The sequence below is a fragment of the Bufo bufo genome, chromosome 1 (assembly GCF_905171765.1).
Source record: "Bufo bufo chromosome 1, aBufBuf1.1, whole genome shotgun sequence".
In the NCBI taxonomy this organism is placed as follows: Eukaryota; Metazoa; Chordata; class Amphibia; order Anura; family Bufonidae; genus Bufo; species Bufo bufo.
Window position 1 is genome coordinate 446,215,292 of NC_053389.1, and position 22,551 is coordinate 446,237,842.

General features: G+C 44.4%; 1 protein-coding gene across 1 annotated transcript in view; it reads left to right on the forward strand.

Moving 5' to 3' along the window:
• CFAP54 (cilia and flagella associated protein 54) overlaps window positions 1–22,551 on the forward strand; it is a 405,582-nt gene that overhangs the window by 100,777 nt on the left and 282,254 nt on the right. Inside the window, exons 23-25 of the mRNA XM_040408225.1 lie at window positions 2,018–2,203; window positions 6,895–7,034; window positions 16,566–16,713. Of these exons, the coding sequence (XP_040264159.1) occupies window positions 2,018–2,203; window positions 6,895–7,034; window positions 16,566–16,713 (474 nt within the window). The remainder of the gene's footprint in view (window positions 1–2,017; window positions 2,204–6,894; window positions 7,035–16,565; window positions 16,714–22,551) is intronic.

Genomic DNA, 22,551 nt, shown 5'->3' on the forward strand with positions numbered 1-22,551 from the left:
ACATTGCGTGCAGCAGCAACCACAGCCTCCCAGACACTGTTCAGAGAGGTGTACTGTTTTCCCTCCTTGTAAATCTCACATTTGATGATGGACCACAGGTTCTCAATGGGGTTCAGATCAGGTGAACAAGGAGGCCATGTCATTAGATTTTCTTCTTTTATACCCTTTCTTGCCAGCCACGCTGTGGAGTACTTGGACGCGTGTGATGGAGCATTGTCCTGCATGAAAATCATGTTTTTCTTGAAGGATGCAGACTTCTTCCTGTACCACTGCTTGAAGAAGGTGTCTTCCAGAAACTGGCAGTAGGACTGGGAGTTGAGCTTGACTCCATCCTCAACCCGAAAAGGCCCCACAAGCTCATCTTTGATGATACCAGCCCAAACCAGTACTCCACCTCCACCTTGCTGGCGTCTGAGTCGGACTGGAGCTCTCTGCCCTTTACCAATCCAGCCACGGGCCCATCCATCTGGCCCATCAAGACTCACTCTCATTTCATCAGTCCATAAAACCTTAGAAAAATCAGTCTTGAGATATTTCTTGGCCCAGTCTTGACGTTTCAGCTTGTGTGTCTTGTTCAGTGGTGGTCGTCTTTCAGCCTTTCTTACCTTGGCCATGTCTCTGAGTATTGCCCACCTTGTGCTTTTGGGCACTCCAGTGATGTTGCAGCTCTGAAATATGGCCAAACTGGTGGCAAGTGGCATCTTGGCAGCTGCACGCTTGACTTTTCTCAGTTCATGGGCAGTTATTTTGCGCCTTGGTTTTTCCACACGCTTCTTGCGACCCTGTTGACTATTTTGAATGAAACGCTTGATTGTTCGATGATCACGCTTCAGAAGCTTTGCAATTTTAAGAGTGCTGCATCCCTCTGCAAGATATCTCACTATTTTTGACTTTTCTGAGCCTGTCAAGTCCTTCTTTTGACCCATTTTGCCAAAGGAAAGGAAGTTGCCTAATAATTATGCACACCTAATATAGGGTGTTGATGTCATTAGACCACACCCCTTCTCATTACAGAGATGCACATCACCTAATATGCTTAATTGGTAGTAGGCTTTCGAGCCTATACAGCTTGGAGTAAGACAACATGCATAAAGAGGATGATGTGGTCAAAATACTCATTTGCCTAATAATTCTGCACGCAGTGTATATAATAAGAGCAGAAAACGTAAAAGATGTACAGAATATGATTTTATTAATCTTATTTCTCATTACTACGTACTTTTCAGAATATAACATCTAAGAGCTAATTTTTACAAAAGGGGGGGTGCTTGTAGATTTCCATAAAGTTGCAGTTTGTTCCAGGTGTACCTGGCCAAGTCCAGTAGCTGCACCATTCCCTGATGTCTTAGGCTACTTTCACACTAGCGTTTTTTGCGGATCCGTCATGGATCTGCAAAAACTGATCCGTTACAATAATACAACCGTCTGCATCCATCATGAACGGATCCAGTTGTATTATGTCTTCTATAGCCATGACGGATCTGTCTTGAGCACCATTGAAAGCCAATGGGGGACGGATCCGTTTTCTATTGTGTCAGAGAAAACAGGTCAATCCCCATTGACTTACATTGTGTGTCAGGATGGATCCGGTTGTATTATGTCTTCTATAGCCATGACGGATACGTCTTGAACTCCATTGAAAGTCAATGGGGATGGATCCGTTTTTTATTGTGCCAGATTGTGTCAGAGAAAATGGATCAGTCCCCATTGACTTACATTGTGTGTCAGAACGGATCCGTTTGGCTCAGTTTCGTCAGACGGACACCAAAACGCTGCAAGCAGTGTTTTGGTGTCCGCCTCCAAAGCGGAATGGAGACTGATCGGAGGCAAACTGATGCATTCTGAGCGGATTTTTATCCATTCAGAATGCATTAGGGCAGAACTGATCCGTTTTGGACCGCTTGTGAGAGCCCTGAACGGATCTGACAAACTGAAAGCCAAAACGCCAGTGTGAAATTAGCCTTAAATGAGCAGTATTTTTACCATGCAGTAATGCTCACAAATACTTCATCAACAGGTTCCAGCAAATGCTAATATCTTATTGGAAGTTAAAGGTCTAAAGAAAAATGAGAAATACATATTTGCAGTTGCGGCATATGCAGCAGATGGACGCCTTCTTGGAGATGCGATAGGAGAATCAACCAAACCAATCCTTGCCTCTCTCCCTTTGTCAGTACCTGCGACTTTGGCCTATCTAGCTCAGGTATATAGCAAGCAAAGTAGTGTTCCAGTAGCAACCTGACGATTTGCCTGCAGACATTCCCACAGAATACACTCTACCACTGGGAATTTGGACTTTTTGATATGACCGATATGCGATGGGTACTGCCAGTATGAAAGCGTTAACCTAGGGCATGTCTACCCAGCTTCTTCTCTAGTGCACTGTCAGTCAGTTCAAACAGTAAAATAACACTAAATAGATACCATTTCATTTGATGAGGTTTCCTGAGCCCCCCACACTTTGCTCCTCACTGCAGTTGAATGGAGTGATGATTGAGCTTGAGTGGTGTGCTTTTTCAGTGTTTATGGCACTGAGTACTCATTGTTTTCAGCAGCCCCATAGACATTTAATGGAGCAACAGGAAACGTGCTGGACCACCATACCATTCAAACTCCTCTCTGCAATCTACTGTGAACGATGGGGGTCCCACTGATGGTTCCCTCTCGCACTTAGACATCTCTCACGTATCCTGTGAATTGGCAATCAATGTCAGTCATGGGAAAACCTCTTTAAAATCGCGTGGCAGTGTTCTTGGAAGTGAAAAGGGCTATTCACACAACCATAGGAATTAATGGTCAATTATGGTTACAGACAATTGGGTACCCAATAATGAGCAATTAAATAGAGCAAATGGTGGGTGACCTTAATTAATACTTAACTTTTAATATCCAATTAAAATAGTAGCTCATTAAAGACAACACACAAACAATCGCACACAATGGTGCAGACACATATAACAGGCAATGGTGCAAATTCAAAGTTGCTGAACCATACCAGGGGAATGTCATCAATGGTAATCTTTGTTCATACCAGTTCTGGTTGTTGTATCCCTCTCCCTGATGAAGCTGGGCAGTCAACTGGCGTGGCGTAGGGATAAGAAGGAACATTTAAGGAGCCAGGCGTTTTACACCCCCTGTGTAGAGATAGATGAATTGGAGTAGGGACTTGTAGGGGAAGAGATCCAGCACATGGATCCCCTCCGATCCCTACCAATATCCTTCTTGCGTTAATTACCATTGATGACATTCCCCTGGTATGGTTCAGCAACTTTGAATTTGCACCATTGTGTGTTATATGTGTCTGCACCATTGTGTGCGATTGTTTGTGTGTTATCTTTAATGGGCTACTATTTTCTTTGGATATTAAAAGATAAGTATTAATTAAGGTCACCCACTATTTGTTCTATTGAAGTGAAAAGGGCTACAGATTTTTTTAATGCTTTAATTGTTGCATTAAAAAGTTGCAAATTATGGAGCACCCTCTTCTCCGCACTTTTAATGACTAGCCTGTTTTGGGCCTTAGTGATTAAGCAATAGTTTTTTTTATTTTTTCGTTGTCCCATTTCAAGAGCTAGAATTATGTTTCCGTCTATGTAGCTGTATGTGGGCTTGTTTTTTGCAGGACAAGTTGTAGTTTTTAATGGCATTTTATTTTATAAAACTTTGTTTAACTTTTGTTTAACCATTTACTAGTCCCACAAAGGGAATTGTGCCAAGTGATCTTTTGATTGCTTTTATAATGCACCACTGCTTATGCAGTATAGTGTATTATACGATCAGTGCTATACTGGCAGTTACCAGCAGGCTGTGCACCTTCAGGGGCAATTTTTTTATGATTGTATTTTACTAATTTTGGGCAATACATAATTTTTTAGTTGGTCTTTATTAAAAATATTGAGCCGTTTCATCACAAAGGGTTAACTGTTTGTCTAGCTGTGTGAATGTACTTCTTACTTTCCCTTTGTGCAGTCATCTAATAAACCTTATCTCTAAATTATTAAAAGGTCATAAAATACTTATTTAAGCCACATTCTTATCAGTAAGATAAGACTTGAGCTATAATGAGTGTTAATAAAGTCAGAGATAAGGAGCCGTCAGCTGAGCTGCCTGACGGAACAGAGTAAAATTTCAGATCCTGCTACTACAAGCCTGTACAGAGACAGAGGTTCATATTTTTAATTAAGACCAACTGAAAAATGTTTTTGAGCCCAAAAAGAGAACAATGCAGTAACAAAAAATTGCTCCAAAGGTGTACATAGCCTTTAAGTCCCCTGGCTGCCATTTGAAGACATAGGGGAACGAGGGAGCTCCCTATCTCTAAACCACAAAGATGCTGCAGTCAATATAAACCATGGCATCTAAGGGTTTAAACGGCCTGGATCAGTGCCGCTGCCGATCTGGCCCATTAGAAGAAAAACTAGCTCAGTCTATGAAAAAAGGGGATAAGACATTCTTCAGATATATAAATGAAAAAAGGAAATTAAAACAAGGAATAACTAAATTAAAAACAAAGGACGGAAGGTATGTAGAAGAGAATAAAGGGCTAGCCGACTGCCTTAATGAATACTTCTGTTCAGTTTTTACAAAAGAAAAAGGAGAAGGACCTCCACTAGAAAGGATGACTAATAAATCGTTTGATGCATGTATCTTTACAGAGGAAGATGTTCTAAGTTTGCTGTCTAAGGTGAAGACAAATAAGTCACAGGGGCCTGATGAGATACACCCAAAATTATTAAAAGAGCTTAGTGGTGAGCTGGCAAAACCGCTAACAGATTTATTTAACCAATCATTAGTAACAGGAGTCGTCCCGGAAGATTGGAAATTGGCAAATGTCGTGCCCATTCACAAGAAAGGTAGTAGGGAGGAATCGAGCAACTATAGACCAGTGAGTCTGACATCAATAGTAGGCAAATTAATGGAAACCCTATTAAAGGATAGGATTGTGGAACATCTAAAATCCCATGGATTGCAAGATGAAAAACAACATGGGTTTACTTCAGGGAGATCATGTCAAACAAATCTTATAGATTTTTTTGATTGGGTGACTAAAATAATAGACGGTGGAGGTGCAGTAGACATCGCATATCTAGATTTTAGTAAGGCTTTTGACACTGTCCCACATAGAAGACTTATCAATAAACTGCAGTCATTGAGCATGGACTCCCATATTGTTGAGTGGATTAGGCAGTGGCTGAGTGACAGACAACAGAGGGTTGTAGTCAATGGAGAACATTCAAAACAAGGTCATGTTACCAGTGGGGTTCCACAGGGATCTGTACTGGGACCAATTTTGTTTAATATCTTCATAAGTGATATTGCAAAAGGCCTCGATGGTAAGGTTTGTCTTTTTGCTGATGACACAAAGATATGTAACAGGGTTGATGTTCCTGGAGGGAAACGACAAATGGAAAAGGATTTAGGAAAATTAGAAGAATGGTCAGAACTCTGGCAACTGAAATTTAATGTGGATAAGTGCAAGATAATGCACCTGGGGCGTAAAAACCCAAGGGCAGAATATAGAATATTTGACACAGTCCTGACCTCAGTATCTGAGGAAAGGGATTTAGGAGTAATTATTTCAGAAGACTTAAAGGTGGGAAGACAATGTAATAGAGCAGCATGAAATGCCAGCAGAATGCTTGGATGTATAGGGAGAGGTATAAGCAGTAGAAAGAGTGAAGTGCTTATGCCGCTGTACAAAACACTGGTGAGACCTCACTTGGAGTATTGTGCGCAGTACTGGAGGCCATATCTCCAGAAGGATATAGATACTCTAGAGAGAGTTCAGAGAAGAGCTACTAAACTAGTACATGGATTGCAGGATAAAACTTACCAGGAAAGGTTAAAGGACCTTAACATGTATAGCTTGGAAGAAAGAAGAGACAGAGGGGATATGATAGAAACTTTTAAATACATAAAGGGAATCAACTCAGTAAAGGAGGAGAGCATATTTAAAAGAAGAAAAACTACCACAAGAGGACACAGTTTTAAATTAGAGGGGCAAAGGTTTAAAAGTAATATAAGGAAGTATTACTTTACTGAGAGAGTAGTGGATGCATGGAATAGCCTTCCTGCAGAAGTGGTAGCTGCAAATACAGTGAAGGGGTTTAAGCATGCATGGGATAGGCATAAGGCTATCCTTCATATAAGAAGGGCCAGGGACTATTCATAGGATTCAGATATATTGGGCAGACTAGATGGGCCAAATGGTTCTTATCTGCCGACACATTCTATGTTTCTATGTTTCTATTAGAGCAGGAGCCTGGCTCTCAGCTGAGATTCAAGCAGCATCAGCTCTCAGGTGCACTGGAGACCCATGCAGAGCTTAGACTAGGCTACCATAAAAAGGTGATGGCCTAGCCTAAGGCCCCTTAGTGACCGCTGTAAAAAGTCATATGGATGGTCACTAAGGGGTTAAAGGCACAAAGGTATCACTTTCTGCATATATGGTAGGGGGAAAATATCTATCGAAATTAAAGGTTTTTTCTCAGTGCTTAAATTTCAGATTGGTGGGAGTCTGACTCCCAGCAACCCCAATGATTAGCTGTTAGGGGGGGGGGCTGCGGTACTTGGGCAAGTGTTGTTCACTATATGCCAGGCAAAGCACGATATATTGTATAGCCGCTGTGCCGGGATTACAGCTCAATCCTATTCACTTGAATAGACGTGGACTGAGCTGCAGAAAGGCCAGGCCAGGGTGACTGATGAACATGACATCACAGACCAAGGAAGATGCCTTCTAAACAGCTAATTGGTGGGGGTACTGGAAGTCTGATATTAATCCTAGGGATAGGTCATCAATATTTATGCCCCAGAAAACCCCTTTAATTACAATGTTTATCTAGCAGAGTCTTTTTCTCATGTGGTTTGAATAACCAATATTCTTATTTACAGAGTGCTTATCAAATTGGTAACTACAAAGTAGCTAAGAAGGCATGCTCTGTCCTATGGAGCTACTTTGTCTTCTCACCAAGTCTGGCACAAAATATTTCTGAAATAACACGATTCAAAGACGGTCATATAACCCAGATGAGGTAAGTTCTGAGATAACAGTTGCAGTTGTATGTATCATTCCTTGGCAGTGACTTACAATTTAATAATTGTAATAAGTATAATCAAGATAGCATTTGTGACTTACTTGAAATATGAAAGATTGTAAGATGTGTTTTCTGTGCTAAGTCTAATTCATTTTAAATAAGTGATCATTTTTCACATATTAAAGGGGTTATCCAAACCCTATAACGCCCCCCAAAATGCCCGGGCACCACATACAGGTTATACTTACCCTGCTCCCCGGCACCCACATCGCTCCTGATGCCCCCCCCCCCCCCCCCGGGCCGCCACTGCATCTCCCCATCGTGCGGATCAAAACATCCGGTGACAGGGGGCAGCCGATAGCAAGCCGCGACAGGAACGAGCTTCCTTGCTATTGGCTGCCCAACTCCCCTGTCTGGTTGAATAACTCTTTTAATCTCTGTCTCACGTAACTGATTAGTTAGGCTGCAGTTTATCTATGTAAATCCACACATAGCAAACTTTTGCTGAAAACATTTTGGTGAAAAGTCCCATTGACCTGAAGTTTTTTTTTTTCTTCAGCATCTGCATGGATTTCTCCAAGCAGCATTCAGATAAATGTTTGCTGTGTGTGGATATACCATAAATTGATGTTTTCTTGGGTATTTCTGCTCTCTTTGCAGGACTGGCATGACACACATGCACTGATTTTCGCTCTGCCGTATAATGACCAAGTTATTGAGCATTTACATGCACCAACTGAGAAGGCAATTATCGGGAAGGAACCTCTCCTTCCCGATTATTGCCTGCTCGTTTGAGGAGCTGTGAGCTGAATTTACATGAAGCAGTCATCTCCTCTATATGAGGACTAGTGATCGTTCATCCCCTAGAAAATCATTGTTTCTGGGCAACAGATAGTTGTTTATACAGCACTATTTGCTACACAGAAATGATGATTTATACGTCTGCATAAATTCCCCCAGTGAACGAGTGGTTGCTCGTGCATCAGGTGACCGGCGGCACCTTTAACATGAGCCAATTATCGGGAACTAGTATTTGTATGAACATTCGTGCCTTATAATGGTCCTGTGTAAAGGGACATTTACAGTGCTCAGTGGAGCAGACGACGGGAAGGATGCGCTACTTCCCAGCAATTGCCTGCTGTGGAGGAGACCGCTGCATGTAAATCCTCTTCACAGTATGGACATGTAATGCAAGGCAACAACGAACCATCCGGAAGAGGAATCCGCAAGAGGTGCCGTAGACAAGCCCGGCCGCGGCGTACTGCCACTAGCCCGACCAACCTGGCCCCGAGACCCCGGCAGTCTTCCCCTCCGGCGCACACACGAACGCATCCCCGTGTCGGTTCGCAAAGGGGTCGGATCTGGTGTATCAGTGGAGACACGCATAACCTGTACCGCCTTTAACGGTCGCGTACACACACACACACAGGGGGGAGGGAAGTGACCACTGCGCTCCACCCTTACCCCTGGCCATGCCTACTTGCCTCGCGAGTCCTAATGACAGGGGACAACTGGACGGCAATCCCTAACTTGGAATAAGTGCAGGGATGACAGACAGACAAACAGGACGTGAACGGACCGAGTCAATACCAGGAAAGCTACAAAGTACAAATGGAGCAAGCAGAGAATTGTCAGGAGAAGTCGGGGTCATAAATACCAGGAGAGACGTGAAGTACCAAAGGAGTCAGCAGAGGATAGTCAGGAGGAGGCCGGGGTCAAATACCAGGAGAGCAGCAAAGTACACAAGGAGCAGGCAGAGGATCGTCAGGAATTCAGCAGGAGGTAAGTACGCCAGGAAAGACCAAATCACAGGTGGAACCTAAATTAACAGGCAACCTGTGGCCAGCAGGCTGCCTGTATTTATAGTGGGGAGTGAGGGTCATGTGACGTGGCCAGCGTCACATGACCGACAGACCAACCAGTCGAGCACCGAGTGATCAGCTCGGCGCTCAAGGCAGACTAGGAGCAGGGAGCCACCCATCTAGTAAAGCCGCCCTGGGAATGAGGTCAAACACAGATCCTCATTCCCAAAGCTAAGCAACAGGTCTGCGGGCAATGGGGGACCGAGTGCACCTTCGGAACCCCGTTAAACCGCCGCTCCACGAGGACCCTTTTTGGTCACACCGGAGTGCGAGACAAGTGAGGATCTTGCAGGACTGGAGTAATTGCTAATTCCATCGCTCATCCCCATACAGACAGTGTATTGTTTAGACAGCATGATCTGCTGCTGGCTAACAGTATTTTAGGTGATCATGCTAAAGATCGTTTTGCTCATTCATCGGTTAAGCGGCAGCACCTTTAAATGGGCTGATTATCACTAACGAGTGTTCATATGTACGCTCAATAGCAATAATCTGCCTGAATATCAGGCAGTGTAAAGGAGGATTTACACCCGACCCATGTTCTGGCCAATTATCAGGAACGAATGTTACTATGAACGCTCGTTAGCGATAATCTGCCCTTATTTATTTATTTAACTCACTTGTATAGCGCTGACATATTCTGTAGCCCTTTACAGACATTATCATCAAGCTGTCCCGAATGGGGCTCACAATCTAAGGTCCCTATCAGTATGTCTTTGGAGTGTGGGAGGAAACCGGGGAGAACATACAAACTCCATGCAGATGTTGTCCTTGGTTGAATTTGAGCCTAAGACCCCAGCGCTGCAAGGCACCAGTGCGAACCACTGAGCCACAGATCACCCGATGAACAAGCAAAACGCTTGTTCATTGGGTGAATTGATCGGATGTGCTGACACCTCAATCATCATTCCCTAAACGGCGATCTGCTGCCCAGGAGCAATAAATATGTATTAGGCCTCATGCACACGAACGTTTTTTTTCACGGTCCGCAAAAACAGGGTCCGTAGGTCCGTGATCCGTGACCGTTTTTTCGTCCGTGGGTCTTCCTTGATTTTTGGCGGATCCACGGACATGAAAAAAAAGTCATTTTGGTGTCCGCCTGGCCGTGCGGAGCCAAACGGATCCGTCCTGAATTACAATGCAAGTCAATGGGGACGGATCCGTTTGACGTTGACACAATATGGTGCCATTTCAAACGGATCCGTCCCCATTGACTTTCAATGTAAAGTCCGGAGTCCCTTTTATACCATCAGATCGGAGTTTTCTCCAATCCGATGGTATATTTTAACTTGAAGCGTCCCCATCACCATGGGAACGCCTCTATGTTAGAATATACTGTCGGATATGAGTTAGATCGTGAAACCTCATTTCCGACAGTATATTCTAACACAGAGGCGTTCCCATGGTGATGGGGACGCTTCTAGTTAGAATATACTACAAACTGTGTACATGACTGCCCCCTGCTGCCTAGCAGCATCCGATCTCTTACAGGGGGCCGTGATCAGCACAATTAACCCCTCAGGTGCCGCACCTGAAGGGGTTAATTGTACTATCATATCCCCCTGTAAGAGATCAGGGCTGCCAGGCAGCAGGGGGCAGCCCCCCCCCCCCCCTCCCCAGTTTGAATATCATTGGTGGCCAGTGCGGCCCCCCCCCCCCTTCCTCCATTGTAATAAATCGTTGGTGGCACAGTGTGCGCCCCCCCCTTCCTCCCTCTATTGTAATAATTCGTTGGTGGCACAGTGTGCCCCCCCCCCCCCCCGCCTCCCCCCCCCTTCCTCCCTCTATTGTAATAATTCGTTGGTGGCACAGTGTGCGCCCCCCCCCCCTTCCTCCCTCTATTGTAATAAATCGTTGGTGGCAATCATTGGCCCCCCTCCCTCTATAGCATTTTCAACATTGGTGGCCAGTGTGCGGCCACCCATCTTGCGCCCCCCCCCCCCCCCCCGATCATTGGTGGCAGCGGGTTACTAGCAATAGTACAAGATTCATACTTACCTGGGAGCTGTGATGTTCGTGTCCGGCCGGGAGCTCCTCCTACTGGTAAGTGACGGTTCATTTAGCAATGCGCCGCACAGACCTGTCACTGTCACTTACCAGTAGGTGGAGCTCCCGGCCGGACACGAACATCGCAGCAGCAGGTAAGTATTAATCTTCTACTATTGTACTATTGCTAAGTAACCATGGCAACGAGGACTGTAGTAGCGTCCTGGTTGCCATGGTTACCGATCGGAGCCCCAGCGAATAAACTGGGACTCCGATCGGAACTCCGCTGCCACCAATGATGATGGGGGGGAGGGGGGGGGAGATGGGAGGCTGCACACTGGCCACCAACGTTGTTAATGCTATAGAGGGGGGGGCAATGGGGGGCGCACACTGTGCCACCAACGATTTATTACAATAGAGGGAGGAAGGGGGGGGGCGCACACTGTGCCACCAACGAATTATTACAATAGAGGGAGGGGGGGGGGGGCCGCACTGGCCACCAATGATATTCAAACTGGGGAGGGGGGGGGAGGGTCTGCCCCCTGCTGCCTGGCAGCCCTGATCTCTTACAGGGGGATATGATAGTACAATTAACCCTTTCAGGTGCCGCACCTGAAGGGGTTAATTGTGCTGATGAAGGCCCCCTGTAAGAGATCGGGTGCTGCCAGGCAGCAGGGGGCAGTCTTGTACACAGTTTGTAGTGTATTCTAACTAGAAGCGTCCCCATCACCATGGGAACGCTTCTGTGTTAGAATATACTGTCGGTTCTGAGTTTTCACGAAGTGAAAACTCAGCTTTGAAAAAGCTTTTATGCAGACGGATCTTCGGATCCGTCTGTATAAAAACTAAACTACGGCCACGGATCACGGACACGGATGCCAATCTTGTGTGCATCCGTGTTCTTTCACGGACCCATTGACTTGAATGGGTCCGTGAACCGTTGGCCGTGAAAAAAATAGGACAGGTCATATTTTTTTCACGGCCAGGAAACACGGATCACGGATGCGGCTGCAAAACGGTGCATTTTCCGATTTTTCCACGGACCCATTGAAAGTCAATGGGTCCGCGAAAAAAAACGGAAAACGGCACAACGGCCACGGGTGCACACAACGGTCGTGTGCATGAGGCCTTAGGATGAGCAAAAGCAGCAGTTATCATTAGTGTTGGGTGTGAATATTCGAATTGCGAATTTTAATCGCGAATATTGGCACTTCGAGAATTCGCAAATATTTAGAATATAGTGATATCCCTAGCAACCAATAGGAAAGTTGCCTACCCCTTACTATATAAGAACCTCCCCAGCAGCCCTTGTAGGCAGGATTTTGCAGATCTGAGAGAAATAGCAGTTATTACTGTGCTCTCTGCTTTCCTGTGTCATTACATTAGATAGTTAGTTAGTTAGTTAGTTAGTTAGTTAGTTAGCTTATATATATATTACAGACAGTTAGTGGGAGATAGTCAGTGTAGGTTAGATAGTGATAGAGTGTAGCTGCTGTCCATACATACATCCATGCTACAGACATAGTGCTGTGATGTCACAAGTTCACAACAATACTTAGTGCACCAATCACTTCTAAGTAGTCAGACCCGCTAAAATGTGAAGTTGCACGTGTTGTGCAAAAATATGCGCATCATTAATTGCCAATTTGCGCAATCACGAATATATTGGAGCACTCTATTTGCATATAAAGCTATTGTAATGTTCTGCTGTGCGAACCATTTTCTCCAGTCTCAGGAAACTTCTAGCAGCTTGGAAAATGTAGCTATAGTGACCCACGCCTGTATTTTGCGCGCATTACGCGAATATTACATTGCTGATTTTTCGCGATCAAGAAAATAATCTTGAATTCGCGAATATATGATGATTATTCTACCAAAAATTCGTGAAATATCGCGAATTCGAATATTGCCCCTGCCGCTCATTACTAGTGATCACTCGTCCTCATACTGTAGAGATGATTGCTGCATGTAAATGCAGTGCTTCACCTCCACTTAACAAGCAGCCGACTGTCGGGAAGGAACGCTTCCTTACTGACAATTGGCTTCTCCTTGCCCCTGGGTAAATCGGACCTTTCATCTGGCATAACATTGTGATCTAAGTATCAGGCTACATACAGCGGCGCCCAGGGATCTCACTGCACTTACTATTATCCCTGGGCGCCACTCCGTTCTCACTTGGTTATAGTAGGAGGAGACTGCCCTTGTTCTGCTGGGCGTCTCCTTCTCCTAGGCTGTAGCGCTGGCCAATCACAGCGCAGAGCTCACAGCCTGGGAGAAAAAAACGCCCAGGAGAACAGCGGCAGTCTCCTCCTACTATAACCAAGTCCCCTAAGTCTCCGCCTACTATAACCAAGTGACTGAAGATACCGGAGGGCATAACAGGAGAACGGAGCGGCGCCCAGGGATAATAGTAAGTGCAGTGAGATCCCTGGGCACCGCTGTATATATCATGATACTTAGTTCACAATGTTTTGCCAGATGAAAGGTCCTCTTTAAGGGTTCATTCACACGTCCGCAATTTCGTACCGCATTTTGTGGAACGGAATTGCGGACCCATTCATTTGTATGGGGCAGCACGATGTGCTGCCCGGATCCGGAATTGCGGATCCGCACTTCCGGGTCTGCAATTCCGATCCCGAAAAAAATAGAACATGTCCCATTCTTGTCCGCAATTGCGGACAAGAAAAGGCATTTTCTATGAGAATGCCGGCTATGTGCGGTCCGCAAAATGCGGAACGCACATCGTCGACGTCCGTGTTTTGCGGATCCACGGATCCGTGCATCTGCAAAACACACACGGAGGTGTGAATGGACCCTAAAGGGTCCTTTTAGTCATTGCTGTCTGATGAAACAATGGCTGTAAGGTAGCTTTGTGAAGGAAGACAATGTCTTTTGTACTTTTAGTAAATAAAACATGATGCCATATATAGTGGGCGCTGAGAATTTCTATATGTACCAGATGATGATGTTACATATTGTATAATAAGCTATAATAAACCTCTACAATAATGGTCAAACAGCAGATGTTGACAAAAAGTGTGAACCATTCATGGGGGTCTGTATTTTGTGAATGAACAGATTGTTGTCAGTCCTGCATTATCATAATTGGTTCTGTTTGCAAGTCAGATAATAGCAATTCCCTTAATGCAGTTTGCAGCGAAAAGTAAAGGTGGATTTAGATGGGACGATTCTGCAGCCGATTGTTGGGAAAGAAGCGTTCCCTCCTGACAGTCGGCTGCTCGCTCAGTGAAGGAGACTTTTACATGCAGAGCTCTCCTTCACAGTATGAGGACAAGTAATCGCTATTGCGATCCCTCGTCCTCATACAGAATTATGGTTTCTGAGGAGCAGGTCGCTGTTCAGACCACACAATCTGCTGCCCAGGAACTATGATCAGTGGTGCCTGCACGAACGACAGGATCACCCGAGAGCGTTTTGCATGTTCATCAGGTGATCGGCATCACATTTACATGGGCAGATTATCAGGAATGAGCGTTCACAGGAACTGGACGATTATTGACTCGCGTAAATGCATCTTTAGTTCAGACTGTGGTTTCACCATACTTAAGGTGGCCATACACATTCGTCTAAAGTTGATCAAAACGAACGTTCGTCTGGTGAGTTTTAACAATAAACGATCATTTTAGCCGACCAGTGACAGAGCAGTATCATCTGAGAAGAATTCATCCATGTTTAATATTGTCTACTGATAGTTGAAGGAAAGATCTTTCTTTGAAAGAACGTTCCCAGAAGGATCTTTCATCTGTCGCCCGGTTTCATTGAACATGTATGGGCAGTTTGAACAGCTTTAATGGGCAATATGGCCTGCGAAATGAACCTCCTCCAGATGATATTCAACTGCTGTTCAGCCATCAACCAGCTTAAGGGTCCTTTTATACAGGCCGATGGCTATAGAATATGCAGACTGAAGAAATAACAAGCCAGTTGTGGTTGGTTTAAAGGGCTTTTTACGACATAGTTCAGTCCACATGCAGTTTGCATATTGTTGGCAGCACATACTCGATTTATATGGGAAAATGTGCTGCAGAGAACAATTATTTTTAAGTTGGCATAAAGGATGCGATTAAGGTTATCTCTAACCTGTACTATACCATTGTAGGATAAGTAATCTGCTCCATAACTTGAATATTACATTAATGCTGGTAGATTTTATGCACTTTAATGGGTGCCAATCAGCTCTGTAGCATGTGGATCAGTGCTCGTTAAGTGCCATGACATTGGGGAATTACCGGTAGTATTGTTAGCTGAAAAACGTACAAATGATTAGTGAAACAGTCATGACATTAGGAGTGGTGCAGCCAGAACCAGAGACCAATGGGTACATGGCATCCCTAAGGACTGTTGGCATTCCAATGGCTCCAATGATATTTCTAAACAGTAGTAATATTACTGATGCTCCTAACCGTAGAAAGTTTGTTAAAGGGGTTATGCCATGATTCATAAAAAAAAAAATAATAATAATCAGACATCATATAGTCCATGACAATCTCTTTCTAGAACCAGCCCTGGACCTCACATGGATCCAGAAATCTCCCCATTCATTACTCTGCTAGATTTATATCAAGCTGGCAGTTTAAGGGGAGTGTCCTTTCTGCTGCAGCTAAGGGGGAGTGTCCATGCTCTCCCTATCACATCTCAGGAGGTGTGTCCATGCTCTCCCTATCACAGCTCAGCGGGTGTGTCCATGCTCTCCCTATCACAGCTCAGGAGGTGTGTCCATGCTCTCCCTATCACAGCTCAGGAGGTGTGTCTCAGCTCTCCCTATCACAGCTCAGGAGGCAGTTGAAGGATGAAACTGAGCATGTGCGGCCTTATCAGTGAACCGATCAAAGAAATAAGAAAAAAACAGCAGGTGGCGCTATACAGATACATTTTATAGAATAACTCAGTGGCTATGCAAAATTTTAATGACATGCAATTACAAATGAATTCAGATCCAGTTTCTGGTTTGGAAAGTATAGAATATTTTTCGTGGGACAACCCCTTTAATGAAACACAGAGTGATTGTGTCCATTTTCAGTGAAGTGAATGTAATAGGTGAAGCTGTTTCATTTCTTATTTTAAAATGGATGCAGAAGCAATTGAAGGAAAGGTCAGGCCAGAAATAAAACTCGTCGCTGTGTTCATTGCTCTGCCTCCGTTGTTCAATATCCTTCTCGCTAATTCTGTGAGCAGTTACCCAGCTGTAACACAGTGGCCCACTTATTGTGTCACCAAGTGTTTTTTTTTAAAAATTTTAAGCTCAATATCAAATTCTCCCAGGACTACAGTAAATAGCGTGCAGTGATCTATGTATAACACCGAGATGCTTGGAATCCATTTCTAATATCGTCTTTGTTTCAGACAAGAGGGACCTGGTGCTGGTTTCCATAGTAACCGCAGTGGCCAGTAGCAGCCTGCTGTGTGCATGGAAGAATTTTTAATTAGCGCTGTCAGATTGTGACTCTCGCTGTTTAGTAAATAGTCAGTTTGCCGTAACTTATCTTTAAGATTCTTCGTCTCCTTCAGGACGGACCAACATGAAAATTAGCTGCATTATGTCCCAGTGCATTTTACCTTCCCAGCTTGAAATTTGTTCTCAGATGAATATTAGCACGCTATGTAAAAGAATGGATAGGTTGGTGCAAATATCTGAGATGATGTATTTCTTTCTCCATAGACTGTGTCATGAAGCTGTATCAAACTCCTCTCCTATACTGCTGCAGCTCTTCCTGGGAAGTATTTTTATGCTCAATGATATAAATGTAAAGGAAGGATCACTTTTTTGTGATTCAGTTTGTGATGGTGAGCTTTCTCGGAAGAGACAAGTAAGTAGTAAATTGATATTCAAAATTAGATAAAATAGATTAATAAACATAGATTGGTTAGTAGTGTTGTCTAATTAAAAATCTCAGATGTTTATTGTATTGCGTACAAAAAAACATGTTATACTGACACTGGTGCTGGTCCAGTTCACCCTCTTATTGTTTGCAAAAAGCAGTGTCCACCTGTCGGGATACAGCACATGACAGCTGCAGCCACGCACTATCCTCTATGGTCTAATGTTAAGGTCAGTGATTTGCTGCAGCAGTAACGTTCCATACACTTTGCACATCACAGCGTGGGTGACCTGCACAGTGATGTGCCGGGATATGGCATGTGACTGGTGCAGCCACTCACTATCCTCTATGGTCTAATGTTAAGGTCAGTGATTTGCTGCAGCAGTAACGTTCCATACACTTTGCACATCACAGCGTGGGTGACGTGCACAGTGATGTGCCGGGATATGGCATGTGACTGGTGCAGCCACTCACTATCCTCTATGGTCTAATGTTAAGGTCAGTGATTTGCTGCAGCGGTAACGTTCTGTACACTTTGACACATCACAGCGTGGGTGACGTGCACAGTGATGTGCCGGGATATGGCATGTGACTGGTGCAGCCACTCACTATCCTCTATGGTCTAATGTTAAGGTCAGTGATTTGCTGCAGCGGTAACGTTCTGTACACTTTGACACATCACAGCGTGGGTGACGTGCACAGTGATGTGCCGGGATATGGCATGTGACTGGTGCAGCCACTCACTATCCTCTATGGTCTAATGTTAAGGTCAGTGATTTGCTGCAGCGGTAACGTTCTGTACACTTTGCACATCACAGCGTGGGTGACGTGCACAGTGATGTGCCGGGATATGGCATGTGACTGGTGCAGCCACTCACTATCCTCTATGGTCTAATGTTAAGGTCAGTGATTTGCTGCAGCAGTAACGTTCCATACACTTTGCACATCAGTGTCAGTAGTGTGCACAGTGATATGCCAGGATATAGCAAGTGACTGCTGCAGCCAGACACTGTCCTCAGTATTAGATTTGCTATATCCCATCAGGTTACTGCTGCTGTTTTTAAATAAACTGCGACAGGAGAAGCAGATCAGCTCCCCAGAGAACGGCGCTTGAGGAATGGGTATAACAATTTTTTTTTTATTTTAAGCCATTTTTGGGCTTTCCTGCGATTTTTTTATTATTTCTGACAACCCCCTTTAAAGGTTACATTGGAAGGTACACATTAAAGTGACCCTTTTGTTTAAGAAAAAAATAATCACATTAACTGGGGAATGAACAGAACACTTACTTGGTGATCTCATTTTCTTCTTTTTATTTGCTGATCCACCAATTCCTGGGCTCCTTTTTTATCATCTAGGATGGCTGCAGTGCTTCTCAGACTACCTGATACACACTGTGCTTCAGTAGCCCAAGACACTTCCTACTTGTCCAGCCCTGCTCTTGGATTGGCCAACACTGTTCACGTGATCAGCGCAGGACAGTCCAAGGGCAGCAGGAAAAACACAGTATGCATCAGGAAGCCTGAGAGACAGTACTGCCATCTTTGATAGTTAAAGGGGTTCACTCACTTCAGCAAATAACATTTGTTGTGTAGAGAAAAATACAAGGCACTTACTAATGTATTGTTATTATCCATATTGTCTCCTTTGCTGGCCGGATTCTTTTTCCATCACATTATACACTGCTTGTTTCCATCTACGACTACCCTGCAATCCATCAGTGAAAAAAATTACATATAGTACAGGTGCCATTTTGACCAAACATAGCAGTCAAATTCAGATCAGACCTCCATCAGACCCCTCAGCCTCAGATCAGACCCCTCAGCCTCAGATCAGACCCTCCCCAGCCTTAGATCAGACCCTCCCCAGCCTTAGATCAGACCCTCCAACCTCAATTCAGATTCCTAACAAACCCTCCCAAGCCTCAGATCAGACTCCCAGCCTCATATCAGACCCTCCCCACCCTACATTAGCCTCAGATCAGCCCCTATCAGACACCCCCAGCAACCAATCAGAACTCAGATCAGACCTTAAAAAAAAAATAAACTTACCTCTCCAGCTCCGGATGGCGCTGCCACTTGGCAGATTCACTTACTCTACCTGGTCGTCTTGCCATCGTGCTGTACTGTGACCTGCCAGTGCACAGCGTCAGGTCATAGTGTACGTATCAGGACACATAGCGAGGCCGGAATAAGACCAGGGAAGATGAGTACAGCCAGCGCAGCTGTTCAGCGTGGGTGCCTGGGGTTGGACCCCCCCAAATATGATATTGATGACCAATCTTGAGCATAGGTCATCAATATCGTTACAGCGCACAACCCCTTTAATGCTATAAACAAGCAATACAATGTGTTCAAGGGCTACACATTGTCTTACAGCTGGTTCCATTGTTTTTTGCATAGCAACAGCACATCCTGTCCCTGCTTATAGCTACAACACGGTTGTATCCATCTGTAGAGGCAATATAGCGGTGATTAAGGCTCTTAATACAGTATAAGGCATACGTTATGCATTAGGTACATTTGTCAGCAAGAAATGAAATCTAGGTAATTCTTATCACTGCAGTATATTTCAGAACAGAGTGGTCCTTGAGAGGCAAGAGACTACTTGTCCTAAGGGGAAACACAGAATTTTTATTAATTCGTTTTATGGATGAAAAAGTATTAATTTAACAACAGAAATAAAGATGAGCCCAAGCCTTTAAATATCTAAGAACCATGGGGGTTGGGTAGTTGAAGGAAAACCATTTTGCACAGAGATGAAAAGCCCCGTTGCCTGTCTCTCGTAGACTCCAATAACTGCATTATTAAAAGAAATTTAATATATCAAATATTCATCACCTACAAATTCAGATTCAAGACTACATTCTATATTTTATGTTGTTAAAGCAGCCCTAAATTAGGGCATTTTAGATACACTCTGGTGTGTAGGATCAATGTACCCCCCCCAGGGGTTAATATCCACGCGTGGCTGAGAGACTGAGCACTGACACAGAAGTTGGTCAAAGCAATCTCTAACTTTATTTAAATCAGGTAAGCCGTATTATACATCTTCAGAAGAGGGCAGTCCTCACTGAGGCTTAAACATTGTTTCATTGGTCAAAAAGGAAGAAGAGATAAGAGAGAGAAGATTATACACCTGCATTTGCGCAGTGAATACTACTTTGGAATGTGAACTAATGTAAACATCTCGTTACCATCGCCATTTGTTAATGGCGGACAATCTAACAATAATACTGCATACGTCATATGTGACACTTCAAAGAGGTGCTTCTCTATAGGCAGTGAATAATATATATATCATCAAGCCATATGATTGGCTTACGCATCTCTACCACACTCTATGGGACACCTGCAAGAAGATGAGAAATCAGACACTGCCCGCAGCCCTTTGCTCCCCCCCTCTCTCTCCTCTCGAGCCTTGAAACAAAGAGAGGGGTGGGGGGGGAGGCACTTGGAAAAGAAAAAGTTTAACTCATTACAGTCCTAGATATACAAAACATAGAATAAAATTCACACATCTTTAACAGTCCCCCCTTGAATTTCATTCTCTCCCTAAACCTAACCATCTGTCCCAATGCTCCGCCTCCTTTTCGCCAGCTTCCACGACAAGTCATTCCTAGCGAACAACCTCCCGTGACACTGGATTTGAGCACGGGGAAGTCAGATGATCTTTCCCTAACTGGCGTTGACATTATATGGGGGGACTGGAGGTCATCAATGCTCCTGATTTTCTGGATCGATGTTTTCATACAATTTTCATATTCTTTTGAGTCATGATCAACAGTCACACAAGGGAAAACCAGTCTCAACACTTCCTTGAAATCAATCCAATTATGCTTTCCTTTGAGCTTCACTGTGCTTGTGGTCAACAACACTCGGAATGGACCATCAAACCAGGGTTTTAGGACTTTTCTAACGTCTTTTATTACCACCCAATCTCCAGACACAAGTGGGTGGGTTCCTGGTACTTTATCAAAACCTGGAAGTGAAGCAAAAACTCGAAAATGTACTTTAGTCAAATGCTTGTACAAAACTGATCACATAATCTGTCAGACAACCATGTTGCATCTGAAGCTGCTGTGGGAAATACAATCCTATCCTAGGGCCTGACCCAAAAAGGACCTTATAGGGACAAAGGCCTGTCTCACGGTTAGGCGTATACCTTACTAAAAGAGGGCTACCAGCAGGCACTCTAAGGCTTCTGAATCTTTAACTTAGTGTCCCGTTCAGTTCCTTTTCCCTACTCTACTGCTGCTTTGTGGATGGTACGAAGCATGTAAGGCCTGTCCTACACCCAAAACCTTCATCATCTCCTGCATCACTTCACCTGTGAAGTGAACACCTGTGTCACTTTCAATGATCTAAGGTACCCCATACCTGCACACAACTTCGGCCATCATCTTTTTTACTTCTTTGGGTACGGTTTTGGCCATCCTGAAAACAAGTCACATATCAATACATACTCATACATGCCCACCTTGTGTAGTTGAAGGTAGTCTGTAAACGTTGAAACAGATACAAAAAGCACAAAAAGCAAGACGTGTTTCTTGGGTACCTTAACCACCTTGCCCACATTGTTGTGGGCACAACCGTTTATCCTTGAGTATGTCTGACTGTTACAGTGCTGAACCCTGGGGCGTACCATATGCTACGTACTAAATCACACATAGCAGTTTTTGTCTGGTGCGTCACTCCATGGGTTGCCTGTGCCATCGTGGATTAGAGGGACCTGGGAAGGCAAAGTTTCCCTTCTTATTTGTAGTCCCCCCTTTTCCATCCACCAGTCCCTTTGCTCCTTCCCCATCTGGTTCTGTAAGGTCTTAAGAACTTTCGGGAGACAGGAGGAGGTATTTCAGGGACCTGAACTGTGGCCACTTAAGACAGGGGTCTGCTTAGGTAATTTGGCAGCCATTTTTGCCGCCTGATCTGCCGTGGCTTTCCCCTTTGCCTCCTCTGCATCTGTTTATAGTGGCCTTTCGTTGCTATCATCACCTCTCATGTTAGTGACAAGAGGGCTTCCATCAGAGACCTCACTGCTTCCCCATTTTCGATGGGTTTACCTGAAGCGATCAAGGAGTCTCTGGCTTTCCATGTGGGCCCATCGAAAATGGGCTATCCCAAAAGCACACCTGGAATCAGCGTAAATGTTGGCTGTTCTTTCCATCTGCATATCTGCAAGCCATCTTCAGAGTCTTTTAGCTCCACTTCTTGAGCAGACATGTGTGGTAGTTCACGTTTAATCACCACTGCCCAACCTGTGTAGTACCTGCCATCCTGGCCATACCTCGATCCATCCACAAAGAGCACATGATCTAGATTACCTAATGGCTGATTTACCAAATCCCACTACCTCTTGTGACATCATCTGCAAACAGTCAGGAGCCTCTTCCTTTGAATCTGGAAGAAAAGTTTAAAGTGCGGTGCCCTAACTCTTCCCTCCCCCCTTGGTCCAGAGGCAACAGGGTGGCTGGGTCCAAACTTTAGTATTACACCTTTGGAGAGCAACATTGTCAGGCAACAAAATGGAACACTGCATTCTCAAATAACGGGCAACAAAACAATCATTTGGATTGTACGTTCATGAGGAAAGATGTAATATCACCATCACTTCGTGGTTCAGAACTATCTCAGAGCTTTCATCAAGCATAGCTAATACAACTACTACAGCTCTGAGGCAGAAAGGGGCACCTCTGACCACGGGATCAAGTCTGGCTGAATCATATGCTACGGGGCGTTATTGCTGGCCATGCAGTTGGGTGAGGACAGCTGAGTCATGGCCACTCACTTCATAACAATACAATCTAAATGTAATAATCTGATAGTA